At 42.1% G+C, this 17,247-nt stretch overlaps 1 protein-coding gene across 1 annotated transcript in view; it reads right to left on the bottom strand.

Annotated features, from left to right (window-relative positions):
• The window catches only part of GRIN3A (glutamate ionotropic receptor NMDA type subunit 3A), a 74,017-nt gene that overhangs the window by 11,565 nt on the left and 45,205 nt on the right, over window positions 1-17,247 (bottom strand). The window contains exons 4-6 of the mRNA XM_075137186.1: window positions 8,025-8,170; window positions 6,531-6,646; window positions 4,064-4,215 (exon numbers count right to left, since the gene is read on the bottom strand). Of these exons, the coding sequence (XP_074993287.1) occupies window positions 4,064-4,215; window positions 6,531-6,646; window positions 8,025-8,170 (414 nt within the window). The remainder of the gene's footprint in view (window positions 1-4,063; window positions 4,216-6,530; window positions 6,647-8,024; window positions 8,171-17,247) is intronic.

Genomic DNA, 17,247 nt, shown 5'->3' with positions numbered 1-17,247 from the left:
CAACTAACAATCAGTGTGAACAGCCACTGCTACCAACAATTACTTGTGGTGGAGAGGGTAAGATGCAATTCACTGCAGCAATTAATTTCAAGTTTGAGTTAGCTGCATGCCCCGTGAATGATCCAAATGGGTGCTGGCCAGAGTAAGACGTCTTAGGCAAATGCTTTGGCTGAAGAAGTTCATACAAAACAGTGGAGTCAAGCCCTACTGACCTCTACACTTTCAAACTCATCTTTATTTGGTTTCTCAGCTTGAGGAGTCACTGCAAATTTTCCAGCCCCAGTCTGGATCATGACTTTCCAAGACAACTTTGTTTTCAAATGCAATTTAGAATGAGCAAAGTGCTGCCAGATAGAGAGAGAGAGAAAGAGCTAGCAGTGAGTTCTACCACAGGAAATAAAATTTCCTAGGGTAAGATTAGAAAAAAATGATGAGTAGGAAGATGAATCTCAAAACAAATCTAAAGAAAAATTAACCTTGGTGGGCAGGGGTGGCAGGTGTGTAAGAATCATGTACAGCCTCAAGACGTAATGACAAAAAAGGAAGATGGATATTTCACCCATTTAAAGGCTATACTGATCAATATTTCACCAATGTATGTTCCCATTTCTGGGTCATTACTCTTGGTCAACAGGTGCAGTGTGTCACAGACCAAATTTGTCAAAAAGATGTAGAAAAATACAAAGCCTCACTCTAGCTATCAGAAGGCAATTGCTGGGTCTTAGTTTGGTATATAATCCACGTGAACCCACTTAGAAGCTGAGACTTTTCCGAAAATGAATTATCTGCTTCTGTGTTGAACATTGTCCACGCTTCAGTGAATCTGTTGAATGTTACTATGACTGCATGGAGTTAAATAACAGAGATTTCTGGGCTGTATAGAAGTAAAGGATACAAACTGCTGTAAAGATAAGACCAGGAGTAATTCCCATGCTTCTTGACATAATGATGGGGAAACTATGCTTTAGAGAGTGTCTGCTGCGTGGCCCTGTTTAGTTTAGTAAATTTGTCCCAGCTGTGAAATTGCAAGTTCTAAAATCTGCAAGTTCTTGGCCAAGAGGAGTGGATGAAGAGGAGGGGATGCTCATGGGAGATGCGGTAGAAGTAGAAGAATTCAGGAAAAGGAAGGTCTGGACTTAGAAGAGCTTACCCCACAACGGCACAGACTTACAAGAGGTCTTTTGTTTCTGCAAACTCTGTTTGCATAAGGTCTTTGAGTACTTTGAGGAGTTGCTCAAAAACAAAGTCTTCTGAGTGATTTTTTAGAGTCCTTCAGTTCAGTCACCTTGGCCTCTGAAGAAAAACTCAGTTATGCATGTTGGGTTAGCACAACTGAAGATCAAATAAGGACTACAGTCAGATAACCAGCCCCAGAGCAGCTAGACCTGCCTTCCTTTCTGGCCATCACATGGAGGTTGCACTCAAAAGACTGAATTACTTCAAAGCACAGCATCTCTTCCAGCTTAAAACCTATTGAACATTGAGAAAAAAGGGCTCTTAAATGACTCCATTCGCATGACAAAATCAGAATTTTCTCTTCAGACTGAAGCAGCTTTTTTCCCACCTCCTCTCCCTTTGTTGGCAGGCCTTGAGGAATCTTTGAGCACTTAGACCATGTCATTGTTTTTTCATGCCACGAACACAGGGAAGTTTAAGGCTTACCTGGAAACCAGTGACTCTCAGTATTGCATGACTGAACATGAAGGAGTTAATGAAAATCTAGGGAAGCGAAAGAACTGGGTTTGGCTCAGAGATAATGTACTAGCAATAGCTGTGCAGGAAAATGGTGTGGTCTTTCCACGTGTTTTTAAATTGCAAAGGGCTTTCAGAAGAGTAACTGTGAAAATGACATGCTGCCTATCAAATCTTTTTCTCTCCAGTTTGAATGCAAGGTTTATTCTATCTTCCCTCATGTTTGCTTTTCTTCACAAAAAGACAAAACCAATTGGTTTTATAATATGCCTTCTGCAGTTTGCCCAGCCAATCTCTATTACTGTATTTGCCATGGCACAAAAAAATTTCCTGTTTCTAGAGACAGCCTTGAGATCCTAAGGGCTTAGAGCAGTGGTCTCCAAAATTTTTTGGATCGTGCATCTCCATCAGTAACTTTTTGAGCATGCATCCCCATATATGTATATTTATTTATAATTTTTTTATACATATATATATATATATATATGTATTACTGAAGTTCTAATATTTTCTTCCTGCAATCCAGTGGATCATCTCATGCACCCCCAGGGGCTGTATGTACTCCACTCTACAGACCACTGGCTTAAAGGAGCAAATATATATTATGGGAGAAAAACAGTACAAATAAAATCATATTTTTTAACTGGAAGATGTTTAGAATTGATTCTGTGTCTTAGCTATTTCTCTAGGAATACATAGAACACAGCCCTGGATACAGCTACTGGAGTGAGATTCTCATGATCAGAGGAAGCTCCTTATGTCTCATCATTGGGGAATTACTAAGAAGGTAATTTTGTCTCTGCTATAAGAGTTTTCAGTTTTAAGACAGTTGTGGTAATTAATACCATTACCATCTGGTAATTTTCTTGAGACTTAATTCAAAAGATTGTGTTAAAATGTAGAGTAACAAGAGGTCATTGAATGAAGTGCTTGTCAGGAACAGATATGTCAGCTACATTAAAAAGAAAATTCCCCAGATACCTATCTTGTTAGATGGTAATAGAATCTTCAAATAAGCTAGATCAGAAATAGCAGTGAATACACACTTTTGTTTAAATGTGCTTTCTTGTGTTGAATTAATCACACAAAAAAAGAAAAAATTGAATTGCACAATATTAATATTAAATATATATTAATATTAAAAATAAATTGAATTTTCTTCTATGAATGTCTGATGTTAAAATATGATTTATTTCATATTGACACAATCTTAATGAAAAATGTAATGAGAGATGCAGAAATACCCCAACAATCTATGTATTAAAGCAGTCAAATAAAGTTTTTCTTTATCTGATCTCTAAAAAATGCAGTTTTTCTAGTGATTTAGTCAGCAGTGAGAGGTTTGCAGACAAGAGGCTCAGGTGACCACTGAAGGGCAGGAGTCAGAGCCCTAAGAAACTGGGCTTCTTTTTTAGGGGAGAATGGCCATGCTACCACTTCCTTGGGGAACAGGTAGGGTTGGTTTGGTATTTGGCTAAACGCTCTGAGGAGGAGGTAGCGTACTTCTAGCTCCGTGTTTTGTACAAGTGAGAACACGTAACCTACGTCTTTTGGAACACCTTGAGCTAAAAGTGTATGCTCTAAGCTTTAGGCATGCTGGATCTTTTGATTCCTCAGTACTTTTTTTACTTGACGAAAAATGGCTATTCTGATAAGAGGAGTCGTCTTCTCATAAATAATGGCCTACATCTTCAGCTGCCACGAGCTGGCATAACTCCTCTGATCTGATACCAGGAGTAAAACCATGGAGATTTACTTCAGTTTCCTGTTGTTCTACTTAGACGTGAGACCTGCTCCTCTTCTGTTCTTAGCATGGTATCTGAGTGGACTGTTTCTAGGCTGAAATCCTACCTTTGGTACGAGTAGCTGCCACCCATGTTAGGAAGTGGTCAGGGTTGTCTTAGAAATTTGGAATGTACTAAATTCCCACTCTCTCTGCTTTTTTTGCCCTTGTTGGTCTCCGTGTTAGCTATTTTAGCTATCGCTCCTGTGTGAGATGGTCCAGAATCACCGACAGATCCTGTAGATGGTGATACACATAATTGAGTGGAATCAGATAGGTTTGTTGTGCCGTGTGCCAGATCACTTCACTTTTTTTAATGCTACGTTACACGCCCCATTTGTCTCCAGAAGCGCTCTCTGATGCATGCACTGCATGCCTAACTTAGCAGCACAGTCTTACTGATGTTTTTCTTGTGCTCTGATCTGAACGCTGCTGGGCTTAGCATCTCTTGCTTTTGAAGCCCAATGCTTCCCTTCAGCTGCAGCCCATCTCTGTCATGTGTGTATATCTACTGCACATTGTGAATGAGCGGAAATAATTGGCAACTTGAGCAAATCCTCATTTTTGTGACCCAAGTTCATCGCTTACCTCCGTGACAGCAAAGCTTCTTTTCCCACATGGAACAACCTTGTACCATTTGTCGTGCAGAACATCCATGAAACCGTGGGACTTGTACTGGCTTATCAGTTCAGAGATGTTTGAGGTGAGCGGAGAGTTGGGGGGAAGACCAATACCATATCCTAGAAGGAAAACCAGTACAATCATCCCTCTCTTGTTTGCTTTTTGCTAAAGTACGTTCATTTCAACTATCAACTACCAGCGTATCAGATCAAGTTTGACATTCTGTTTCAGTAAGCCAGTTCAAACAGGGATGCTGGCTTATGGTGGACTGAGAGTGCTGAGATGAGACTTTCTGCTGTGCAAAATAATACAAACCGGATATGCAAAGTCAAAATTGTTAAGGCCACAAAAGTAATACGTAAAATTAGAGGTTCAAAAACTTAAGATGGAGGTACAGATAGATGAATAAATCTGTCTTATCTCTAGAAACACAGCCTTTGGCATGCTCTTGCCATGGGTTCTTCTTTTTTACCTTGTTTTAGCAATGCAAAAGGGCCTTAATGTCAAGTAAACCATTCTGTGATCCCTCTACATTTTTAGGTCAGTGGATGTGACTGTGGTGTCAGTTATGACATTTTCTTTTATTCCTATGTATTTTCTGATGAGAAGCTGTGTGCATGTAAATGTATATGCGAGCAGTCTGTATTGTTGTCACACAGCAATTTAAAGCCCAGGGGCTATGCTTTTCATTCAAGCAGTTCTGCTCTGGCAGTGACATGGACCTTCAGATAGTAATAAATACAGGTTTTAGACACTGTGTGGTCTTTTACCACATTAAAGTGCTGGTAAAGGACTAATTGAACACACTAACTCTAAATATGGCCTTTCAGTTTGCAGAATCTGGGTTTTGAATTTAGAAAAACAAATGCAATTCATGCCTGGAAGACATGCAGTTGCATGCAAAGATGTCCTGCCAATTGCCTGCAGAGATTCCTTTCTAGTCCACTGTGGATTTTTGTTTTTCAGTTCAGAATTCAGAATTTCAGACTGTCTCCTTTAAAAAAATAAAACAACACAGGAAGAAAGGAAAAAAACCCTGTAAATTTATGAGTGGTACATCACAGTGGCTTGCTTTTTCATCACGCAGAGTGATGTGGCGATATGCGTACCTACAACGCAGTAGTCTCCCTTGCTGCTGATTTTTGTACATTGTGCCTGTATTTCCACCTGAATATATTTGCTAACATTGAAGGCATGGTTTCAGAGAAGGCATAAGTAGGGTTCATGGATACCACATTTTCAGCATATTTAAGTATTTTGTGATTAGGTGATATGAAGTCCAGTTATGTAAAAACATATAGTTTGGGGTTTATTTGTTTTTTCTGTATTGAAATTTGCTTTACTTCATTCAAAGTTGTGGGAGTTGATGGTTTACTTCAGTAGAGCTGACCTTTCTGAAATGGAACATTTATCAGGTTGCACGCACATGGTGAAACATGCAGCTGTGCACACACAAATCCTGCTACAGCCTGAACAGCTCTCTGTGCACCTATCCTCCCCGATAACAAAAAAAAAAGAAGAAAATGGATTGCTTTCAGGTCTCTGGTGTGAATTCAAATGGGAGACACTGATGAGGTATAGCAAAAAGGAGCGTTCTACAAAATGCCTTGTGCTCGTGACTCGTAGGTGAAATGATTAAAATGCTCAGCTTCCTCTGGCCTTCATTTAGCATATTGCCCTCCTCAATCAGGTTTGAACATTTCTGAAGGAGGTTGTTTTAATGTGCGATGGGAGCGGCCAGAGTGATTGCCCTTGGAGGGGAGGAAAAAGGGAGCTTCAATCATTTGCATTGGCCATCTATCACAAAAGTGATTCCTGAAGTCTAATAGCTGCTAATGTGCTCACCCGTGCTGGAGGCAGCTTCAGACAAGCCTTGCTTCCCGGCTGCCTTCCCATCTGTCCTTGCTAATACACCAGGGCTGCAAGAGGCTGCGTACCAGGGTGGGCTCCCTTCTCAAGCTTCAATTAGCTACAGATTCAGTGGGAATCTTAAGCTAACCTTTAAAATGGGAACAGCATTTATCTGCTTCAGATGAGAGCGAAACTGTAGAACAGCATTTTGAACATATTCCACTGAGTTTTGAACATGTGTAATGAAAGCAAGCCTACAAAAAGCAAGCCTCATTTCAGGAGCTACTTTATTTCATTGTGAGCAGTGAAATGGTCGGTGCCTCCTACTTGCATGGAGACGGACCGTCTCAGCACTTTGAATAATTCCTATATAGAGCATGACAACAGATGGTACAAGTGATCTGAAAGTTAAAAACCACAAAAAAGGACGAAACCTTGGTTCTGCTTAATCACTGAGAATTTTACCATAATCTTCAAGGGGTCCACAGTTTCACCTGCATACTTCCGTTGAGAATACCAAATCACAATAAAGCAAATGCAACACATGAGAAATAGAGCAGTATGTTATAAAACGGATTATTACCTTCAATGGCAAAGGGTTTTCCCACAGTTAGAAGCTTGCAGTCGGCATCTATTGATACTTCATAATCTAAGAGTGCTTTATCCATGATGAAGGCATCGAGTTTCTCTGGATCATGCCTGGATTCAACATCAAATTCAGAAACAGAATCACTTCACAGTCTAAGACTCAGTGATGCTCACTGAACATTTATCTATGCAGTTCTCTGGAAGATGACTGAATGGAAACAGAGACTAGGGACTGCTATTTTAAATGCAAAACTGTTCTATATTTTGAAGAAAGGAATTGTGCATGAAATACAAACTTTGTGCATCTACAGCAGGAGCGTGGGGGTAGGACTTATTTTGCTCCCATGAAGTACTACTGATCAGAAAGATGGAAAATACTACAATACGTTAGACTTCAACTCAATTGAAAGGTAGCACAAACCTTTATGGAAAAAATAAAAAATTGCTAAAATAGTAGTGCTGTCTTGGTTTCCCATTGGAGCAAAAATGCAGGAGGATAACTCTGTATACAAAGGTGTTTATCCTCCTTTCTCCTTGAATATGAGGTAAATTAATTTCCTTCACCCTTCAGCTTTTCTCTATGTTCAGTCTTCATGAACACAGAGGACTGAATTTTACTAACATAATCATTTATGAATAGCACGCTTGCATAAAATGATGATATAAAAGAACAGTTACAGTGCCTGTTCCCATTGGAACCAGGGACTGCACCCTCCACTCTTGTCACTTTAAAAGTCCGAGTGTTCTCCTGACGTGAAGTTACATTACTTCATTGATTTCGATAGATTGATTCCAGTTTAACCCAAAGGAACTGCCATGTATCTTAATTATCATTAGGATGGGTCTGGGAAAAATATGTTATCAGAAAACAACTTCTGGTGAAAAATTCTCAGGCCATCTGTTATGCAACTTCTATGTGTAAAATGAATGAATGATTTCAGGCTTATTATCACCTCTCCTGTTGAGTGAGTCAATTGTGTGACCCCAGATTGTTAGGCACAAATGTCTCTGACACACAGTAATGCCATGATTCCCTAAAGCAAGAAGAGATGGTGTTTATTACTTTTTACCAGTCTAATGCTTCTTTTATTCATTTTAATGATAAATGCTTTAAGGTTTTTCTCTAAGAACCTTCTCTCCTCCCAGCATGCTGAAGATGCTGAGGAACCTCATTCGCAGCTTTTGCTTGGACGGCGATGTTTTTTTCTGAATGTTTCTCACTGCCTGATGAAGGGCTCCCAAGCACAGAAACCTGCCAGGATTTATACATTGCCCATGCTTGATGGCACCCTAGCAGCTGCTGCTACACTAGCTTGCTCTCCAAGTATCACTCCCTCCAGGTGAGTACGTGCTTTCTTCTCTATCTGCCACACTCCCTTCAATGACTGTTTTGTGGGATAAGTGACACTGAAAGTGGGAAACCCATCACCATCTCACTGCCGTGCATTCTGGTTGAGGGACCAGATCTGCTGTTGCACGCAGAGCTCACTTTAGATACGCTACTCCATCCGGGGTTGCAGGGACATTGTACCGTCGCATGTACTCATGCATCTCTGGGAAGCTTTGCCTCACATAGTCTTCTGCGCTGCTTTCTCGCACGGTTCCAAACCGAAACCCTTGGGATGGGTGGTGGAGCTGAGGAGATGAAATTACAGATTAGCAGAGTCATTTGCCTCCTTCACATCTGGTATCTTGGTCTTATGTGTGAACAGCTTGTCAGAAATTCTCAGCATTCATAGACCTGCCTCTGATGTTTTCCTGCAGTCAGCTTTCCACATCACAGAAAAAGTTTGAAAAGACTTACCAGGTGACTGATTAGCCCGTTTGTGTACCCTCAGGATTTTCTTCAAATGTGAAAAACATTTCCCTTGAGACACCCTGAACCCCAAAATCTAGGTGTTTAGTTGTATTATTTGTCTTTAAACCAGTCAACATTTCAGGCAGTGTCATGAGAAGCCTCTAGGCTTGCTAGGATCCACTTTCTGGGGCTCTGGGTAGCCAGCAAAGGACCCACAGTCCGGAGTTGTTTTGGCAGAATATCTTTTATTGACTCCATAAGGATGACATTTAGTCTTCTGCAGAAGGATAGCACCACCATTTCATTTCTAGAAGCCTAGACACCGTACCACAGATCGCTGCTGTCTTTGCTGCCATTCTCCACAGAAAAACTAAGGAATGAACTGTTGCGAACACCAAAAAGTCTACCCTGGCAGTGAGAAGGAGGAAGAATACCCCTCAGCATAGCCCAAGCTGTAAGCTTGATTGTCAGGCTATACACATACAGCTAATTTTTGCAGTTCTGTGGCCTTTGCTTTTCACAACTGGCTCCACCTTCTGTATTAAAGCCCTGAGTAGTTTGGACGATCACAAGTTTCACAGATCTCTGTTTCTAAACTACCCTGTTTGTCCTTGGAGCATTTAATGACTCATGGGGAAATTCTCAAATTGCAGTGGAGGTGCCAGGCAGTGTCCTCTACCACACTGAGCACTTCCTTGAGATGGCCAAGTGTTGCCAAGACCGCACTAATTGGAAAGCCTTCAGCAATGTACCAGCTTCTAAAAGGTCAAACTTTCAGAGCACAGGAAGCCAAATAAAGCTAAGGCTGAAGTAGTCATGCTCTATTTGCTTCCCAGGAAGCTCATGGTCTTCAAGCAGCTTGCAGAGATGATCTCACCATGGCCATGCTCTGCTTTGCAAAGACCAAGCAAGAGGCATTCTGCTGGTCCATCTGGCTCTCTGCATTATCATCTATGTAAAACAGAGTGTAGGGCAACACAAAGCCATACAAAAGACCTTTCCCACTCTTCTCTTCAATGACCCCATGGATAAAAGAATATTCCTAGCTTTTTTAAGAATAACAGAGGTAGGCTGTAAACGCACAGTCATCTAGTTCAGTCTGCAAAGGAACAGAAAAAGGTCTTTTGGATGGTGTTTGATGTCCTGGAAGCTATGAATATACTGTATTTCTGGTAATTTTCATCTGGAAAGTGGGCAGGTCCTTTCCACATTATGCTTTGCTGATCTTGTCACTGTGTTGCAACCCAGGAATGAGACCTGTGGGTAAATGCAAGATTGTGGGCATTGGAGGGAGTCTTGGCATGGTTTTTGAGGTGTTCTGGTCTGGATGATCACAGGACAAGCAATGCGGGTGTGTCTCCATCCAGAGCTGGTCATAGTGCATGCTGTGCCAGAAGGACTGTGGGCACAGAGGGAAATGTTCTTGCCTGGAAGTGTGGAAGCAGCATTGAAGTGCCAGAAGACATAAATAACAGAGAGTGGTGCTGTGATAATACATCATAGAGACTTCCAGCACAATGCTGTCAACCCAAATCTAGGTCTAGCCTCGAGAAACTGAGGATGACTTGCTTAAAGAATGAGCTTGGAGTGGGCTCCATGCACTCTATGTCCCAAGAAGCTAGTTGCCAGAGTCAGTACTATTTTGGAGGGTTTTTTTTGGCAGTTTCAGTGAAGAGATCAAAAAAACCACTGAGTCTCAACACTGCCACCTTCCAAGTCAACTTAGGTGTTTGTTGTGATATTTGTGGCCCACCTAGTGATGCCAATTGCATCAATTGCAATGCAGCATCTGATCTGCAGATAGAGACTGCTGTTACCTGACTTCACTGGAAGGTATCCCTCACTCACTCAGACTGTCACCAAAGTCTACACCTAGCTAAATATTTAAGCCTCTATGAGACAGACTAATACAAAAGAGAGAGTAAACTGCATCTCCATGCAATTTTCTCTACCAAATGCTTTACTGAGACTGTCCATGCTTTTCTTTGTGTTGGGCACATTGTCAAATTTCACCACAAATGACGACAACATTGGAATATGTATTAGATCAAAAGTCCATCTGGCTTAATATCCTGTCTCTAGCAACACCATATGTCTGGTGGGAAGTCTTGGAAAGTCTATGTAGGGAGGTTATGTAGTGATCCTTTGCATCCTATGCTCTTCCTGCTTCTGGTAAGCTATGCTTTTTTTTAAGCATAATTAAGTGTCTGCAACTTTGTATTTGATGACTCTTGACTCCTTCTATGAAGGATAAATCTTAATAGTATTTTAATCCTCTATGTCTTTTGGGACTTCTATTTTCTTCTTACTGCTGCTTACTCACATGAGGAAAAGGTTTGCTTGCAGCTATATGAATAGTGGATTAACAATGCAAAATGCTGCCAAAAGCAGATAATGGACTACCTGCACTACCTTCACTGCTGATCTACTAAGACTGCTAAGGGTTACTTGCTTCGACAGAAGATAACTTCAGGATGGAAAGAAGACTCATAAGTTGTCACTGCGGCTTTCTTACATTCTGTGGTCCTCTCCTGGGAAGATTCTGTGAAAACATGGAAACCACAAATATCTGTGTCCCAACAGGACAGGTAAATGCCACAGACCTCCTGTGAGTCTTGCCTTATTACTTATCTCTTTTTATACTTCTCTTTTCTGTTTCTCATGCTGTTTCTTTTCTGTTTCTTATATTTTAAGAGTCCTATACTGAAAGAGTCTTTCTGTTTTCTTTAAACCAATAAGAGAATCCTAATGCCTAGGGCTTCAGAGAAATCATGAACTCTGAAAAATCAGCATCTGAAGAATCACAATTTGAAGAATCAAGAATGGATTATATTTTTTTTAACTGGTGATTTGGGGGTGACAGTTACTTGCTTTTTTATCAGTAATAGCAAATATAAAAGCTATCTTATCGAGAAGAAATAGCTGTCCAAATTACAGGCATTTCTAGTATGCAGAGACTACACTTCTGTGTATACGGTGTTTTTCATTCAAAGCTCAGTCAGTGTGAAAGGTGAATAACCATCACAAAGCAGGTAATGGGCACTTGGAACCATTGACACTTTTTGTATCCATAGAGTACCTGGAGATTTGCTGGTGATTTGAGTATGATTAAAAATAAATGAATGCAATAGCTGCAGATCCATCTCCAGACATGAGCCTTCTTGGCACTCAGCTTAGATAACCTTACAAGGTCCCTCCAAAATCAGACATCTATGGCTGTAAGAAATCAAAAGAATAAAGTTTGTTTTGACCTAGAGAGAGGCTTTCAGGGGACAATGAAGTCCTGGCTTGAAAATTCATTCAACAAGATGTAAAGATAGTTATGGGTACAGGCGATATATCCCTCTTTATTCGTCTCTTTAACTGCCAGACCTCCCTTTTGAAGACCTGGGAGCAGAGGAAATCACTCGTTTTTTTAAAAGGGTCATTGCTCCCGCATATAATTGATCCTCAGCCAGTAGGCTAACCCTGTACTCCCAAGCAGCCTCTACCATGCAGTGCATGGGTGCCGCATGTGCGACTCATAAAATCATAGAATCATTAAGGCTGGAAAAGACCTCTAAGATCATTGAGTCCAACCGTCAACCCAACACCACCATGCCCACTACACCATGTCCCTCAGCGCCACATCTACACGTCTTTTAAATACCTCCAGGGATGGTGACTCAACCACTTCCCTGGGCAGCCTGTGCCAAGGCCTGACCACTCTTTCAGTAAAGAAATTTTTCCTAATGTCCAATCTAAACCTCCCTTGGCACAACTTGAGGCCGTTTCCTCTCGTCCTATCGCTAGTTACTTGGGAGAAGAGACCAACACCCACGTGGCTACAACCTCCTTTCAGGTAGTTGTAGAGCGCGATGAGGTCTCCCCTCAGCCTCCTCTTCTCCAGGCTAAACAACCCCAGTTCCCTCAGCCGCTCCCCATCAGACTTGTGCTCCAGGCCCTTCACCAGCTGCGTTGCCCTCCTCTGGACACGCTCCAGCACCTCCATGTCCTTCTTGTCGTGAGGGGCCCAAAACTGAACACAGTGTTCGAGGTGCGGCCTCACCAGTGCCCAGTACAGGGGCACGATCACTTCCCTGCTCCTGCTGGCCACACTATTTCTGATACAGGCCAGGATGCCGTTGGCCTTCTTGGCCACCTGGGCACACTGCCGGCTCATGTTCAGCCGGCTGTCGACCAGCACCCCCAGGTCCTTTTCCTCTGGGCAGCTTTCCAGCCACTCTTCCCCAAGCCTGTAGCGTTGCAAGGGGTTGTTGTGACCCCAGTGCAGGACCCGGCACTTGGCCTTGTTGAACCTCATACAGTTGGCCTTGGCCCATCGATCCAGCCTGTCCAGGTCCCTCTGCAGAGCCTTCCTACCCTCCAGCAGATCAACACTCCCACCCAACTTGGTGTTGTCTGCAAACTTACTGAGGGAGCACTTGATCCCTTCATCTTGGAAATACCAGCACAGCCCATGCATCCCACAGTAGATACTGTCCTTGGAGGTCACATGGACAGCATTGGTACCCTGATAAAGATATTGAACAAGACCGGCCCCAAAACTGAGCCCTGGGGAACACCGCTTGTGACCGGCCGCCAACTGGATTTAACTCCGTTGACCACAACTCTCTGGGCTCGGCCGCCCAGCCAGTTTTTTACCCAGCGAAGAGTGCACCTGTCTAGGCCGTGAGCCGCCAGCTTCTCTAGGAGAATGCTGTGGGAGACAGTGTCAAAGGCTTTACTGAAGTCCAGGTAGACCACATGCACAGCCTTTCCCTCATCCACTAGGCAGGTCACCTGGTCATAGAAGAAGATCAGGTTGGTCAAGCGGGACCTGCCTTCCATGGACCCGTGCTGGCTGGGCCTGATCTCCCGGTTGTGCTGCTCATGCCTAACACTCGTTAGTGTTTAGCAAGTAAACACTTGCTTTGAATGTTAGCTAGCAAGGCCACCGCAGCACCACCAAAGCCCTGTGTAGTCTTGTCTACTGACTCTGAGTCAAACAGAAGGAATGGAAAATAATGTCAAACTACAATTTCCAGACCTACTGCAGTAGGTCTGGTGGACAGAATTTTGTGTTAAGTTAGTTCAAAACAAATCTTTTCTGTTTGATTTGACAAAATGGTTTTAGTCAATTTTGAAATGTTAGAGTATTTTTACTTATGCATTTCCAGAAATATTCTGAATTTTTGCTTTTTCTTTTACCAGTATTTCAAGTTTACACTCCAATTCATAAAGAAATCTTAGAATTTCTTAGAGGACAAAAGGAATGATTTACAATGAGTTTCACCTCTAGCTGTTTCACTAGTGTTTGAGTAGGCACAAGGCTTTGGAACTGCAAAATGCACTGGCCGAGCTGCTGAGTGGGAGAAGTAGGGGAGCGCCCACTCTTACATAGTGGGCAATGTAACAGTGTGTATATGAATACATCAATGGAGTAGTTAAAAGCCAATGTTTTTCAGGGGTTAAAAAGCTATTTAGTGTTGCTGGTTAGCGGCTCTCCCAAAAAAGAGGAAGGCTCTAGCAGCTAACAATACCATTTTTGCAGCTCAAATACTGGAGATCAGGGATTTCATATTAGTAAACTGAGTTTTGTATCTGAGGCACTGGTATATACCATGAATGGCCATACTACTTGGGTGCATCCCAAATTTTTAGAACCATCTCCCCAGTCTACTGTAAGAAAGCTGTTGCATGTGAAGTTGTGAGATACATGGTGTCACGTGGGGCAAACTCAAGAGATGGTCATGAGAGCCCTTGCAGCAGAGGGATGTAGTACCAGAGGGGGCTGAGCACTTGTCATCTTGGATCAGTACTCTGACTTCACAGGTTCAGGGCTGTGGAATGCCAAGATGAGAGTATCTTGCTGCATAGGTCAGGGACAGACAGTGCAGGAAGATGACCCACCTTCTGTGAAGACGGAGCTCTTGGGAGGGAGGATTAGGAAATGCTGCTGGGAAGTGCAGGATGAAGGTGCAAGAGAAAGGCTAAAGAACTTTGGAAGAGAGTACACTTTCTGGAATTGGGGTACCAATGCTGTCCCTGTGACCTCTAAGGACAGTATCTGCTGTGGGATGCCTGGGCTGTGCTGGTATTTCCAAGAACAAGTCTCACTGTTTAAGAAAACATACCATGGGTAAGAAAACAAACAAGGGGTAATGTTTTCTTACACTGTGTAAGAAAACAAGGGATAATGTGAATGCCTCCAAGTGCTGAAGAGGTGAAATGGTTGTTGGGTCACTTGAGCACTTAGACAGGGGAGTATTTAAGGGGAGTCAAGAGCTCTATGGAACATCCAGCTTCTCTGACAGCACCAGGAAAAGCTTTGGGACTTCTCAGAGTCTTCTGTACCTTGTACAGCATTGTGCTACTAGATAAATGATGTTTGTGCTGCTTACTGCCAAAAGCAAATACTGCAGCTACCAGTTTCCTTGGCTTGGCACCTTACTTCTAGAACTTCTTCGTTTCTGTCTTCTGTTGTTAAAACATCTGCTGAGTGGGAAGTGACGATCTCGTTTTACTTGGGAAGATGTTGAGAAGAATTGGGCATGTGCATACATCTATGGCTTGGGGTGCCAATTATGCATGAAAATACCAATGTGATAAAACCACAGGAGCAGAAACAGGAAAATACAATCCTAAATGTCAGGGATTTTGCATTACTTGTTTATGCAATACAGTGCCATTGCATTCAGTGCCATCAGCTAAGCTGAGAACACTAGACTCAGACTTGAAAAGACTCAGGCATAGAAATATCCTATGCAAGTTGGGATTTAAAACTGGAAATGCATGAGATGCTGCCAGCAGTTAACCTTGACATACTCCAAAGTGGGCTGTGGAGTTTTGAGGTCTTTCTAGCTGGTTCTGGCTTTTGTATGACCTTTCAGTGCTGCAAAGCTAGAAGATTTGGCTCAAAGACTTTTCCTCCCTTGGTGCCCTGGTTGTTACGTCTACTACCATTTTGAGGTTTGCATCACACTTTGTTGTTGTGTATTTTTGCAGTGTATAGGAAACCCAGGTGTTCAGAATATAAATATGGTGAAAAGATGGTCTCAGCTCCAAAAAAGCAGGCAATACAATATTGCCTTCTGATCCCACGGAGTTTGAGCTTGCTGGGAGCTGTTAAGAGACAAGGAAGGTCTAAACAGAGCAACTGTTGGGAATTGAAATTATGGCTATTTTCTATAAGCAATGAGCCCATAAGTGACTGACATCTATGAAATGCTTTCCCAGTACTTGATCGATGGGATGCACTAACTGCCTCACTGAATCTGATTCAAGACTATTTTGTGCATCTTGACAGCTGGCTGCAGGAAAAATGCTTCAGGAACTCAATTTCTAATCGGCATCTCAAATCATTAAAATGATTTCATCATTCATTCAGTTAGCCTCTCCTTTCCAAAATTCAACTCCATAAATTATTCTTTGAGGGAAATCAGAAGAGGGCAACCCAGTATACAGTGGAGTGCTGTGCCAGTGACTGCACCCTGCAGTGACAGATGCAGAGTTAACATGGATTCAGCTTTTACCACCACCTACAATACTGCTTTTTAATTTTAATAAGGCATAGCAAGGGGGAACATGGCTGAAAACACTTTCCTAACTTTTCCAACAATTTCTGAGGAAAAATTATTATGAAAAGGTTTCAGTAGCTCTGCCCCATAATAGTGCTGGTTACAGGGTATAACACTAAGTGTAGTGTTTAATGGACATCTGGTATATCAGCAGAACTGCCATTAGTGCCAGCCCGATCTCTGCCAGGGAACTGCTGCAGAATCTTGAAAAACTGTTCAGTTTCAGTTGCTAATCACTGAAGAGGTGTAGCATTAAGTGGTCTGCTCTACTGTGAAGAACTGACATGCTTTTAGAGATCTGCTGTTTTGCAATGAGTCTTCTGTCTTCAGTGTATGAAGGAGTAGCATTTTATCTTGCCTTACGCAACCAACACACTTAAGTGGTTGTATAGCAGCTAATAGATTTCTCATGACCCACTGATAAAAGAAATGCAATTGCTAGTGCTAAGCAGAGTTTCAGGGGAAAAAGAACAAAACAAATAAAATTTAAAAAACCCAAACAATGTAGAACGCTGTTCATGGGCTTTTCCCTACTTATCTGCAAAAGTTTTTGAAAACTAACTAGTGAATATTTATGGGGTGCAGAGGGAGATGAAAGAAAATAAAATTATTCACAGTGAAACACTTGAATTTCAAATTTTAGCAGATGAAAATTCACAGCTGAACTTCTGGAAGTGGAAGCTTTGTTCAAACTGTCCCATGTGTTCAGTCTTGGGAAGTGGAGATGTTCCCAGGGCCTCCAGGAGATGGTGCATGCAGAATACATTTGAAAGCTCACTTTCCCTTCTCTGTTGCAAGAAGTGTCAGTGGAGCTGATTCTTGGCTTGCCAGGATAGTGTCAGATTTTGTTAAAAATCTGTCACTCTCAATCCCTCTCAGATAGGTCATTAGTTGGCATAAATCTTTACAGCTGCATTGAAGTCAATAAGCAGTTTCAATCTAGAAACAAATGCACAGTCCAGTACTGACAGTTTATTCTCCTGCATTGCAACAAAAGCATGCATGAAAAGAAATTGTGACTTAGATTTCTGTTTAAAAATATAAAGCCTCTGTATTGACACTTCCCATGTGAGTGCCAATAATTAATTAAAAGATCTGCCCTACTCCTCTGTGTGCTGCAGAAGCTGTACAGCTTAGGGATGACACTGGGGACTCCAGTCTGCAGTAGGCAAGTTAATTTCTGAAAACTGCCCTGCTGATTGAGTTGCCAGGCAGTGTCTTAGTACAAAAAGCTCCATAAGAACAGAACTCTAGTGAATATGAACTTAATGGTGTGTTTATCCCTGTTTCTTAACAGCACTTAAAGATCCTTCTGGACAGAGGGATCTTTGAGCTGGAATTTATTCTGGGTGAGC

The sequence above is a fragment of the Calonectris borealis genome, chromosome Z (genome assembly GCF_964195595.1).
Source record: "Calonectris borealis chromosome Z, bCalBor7.hap1.2, whole genome shotgun sequence".
NCBI classification, from domain to species: domain Eukaryota; kingdom Metazoa; phylum Chordata; class Aves; order Procellariiformes; family Procellariidae; genus Calonectris; species Calonectris borealis.
Note: the sequence above shows the minus strand (reverse complement) of the source record. Positions and strands in the feature narration are given on the sequence as shown.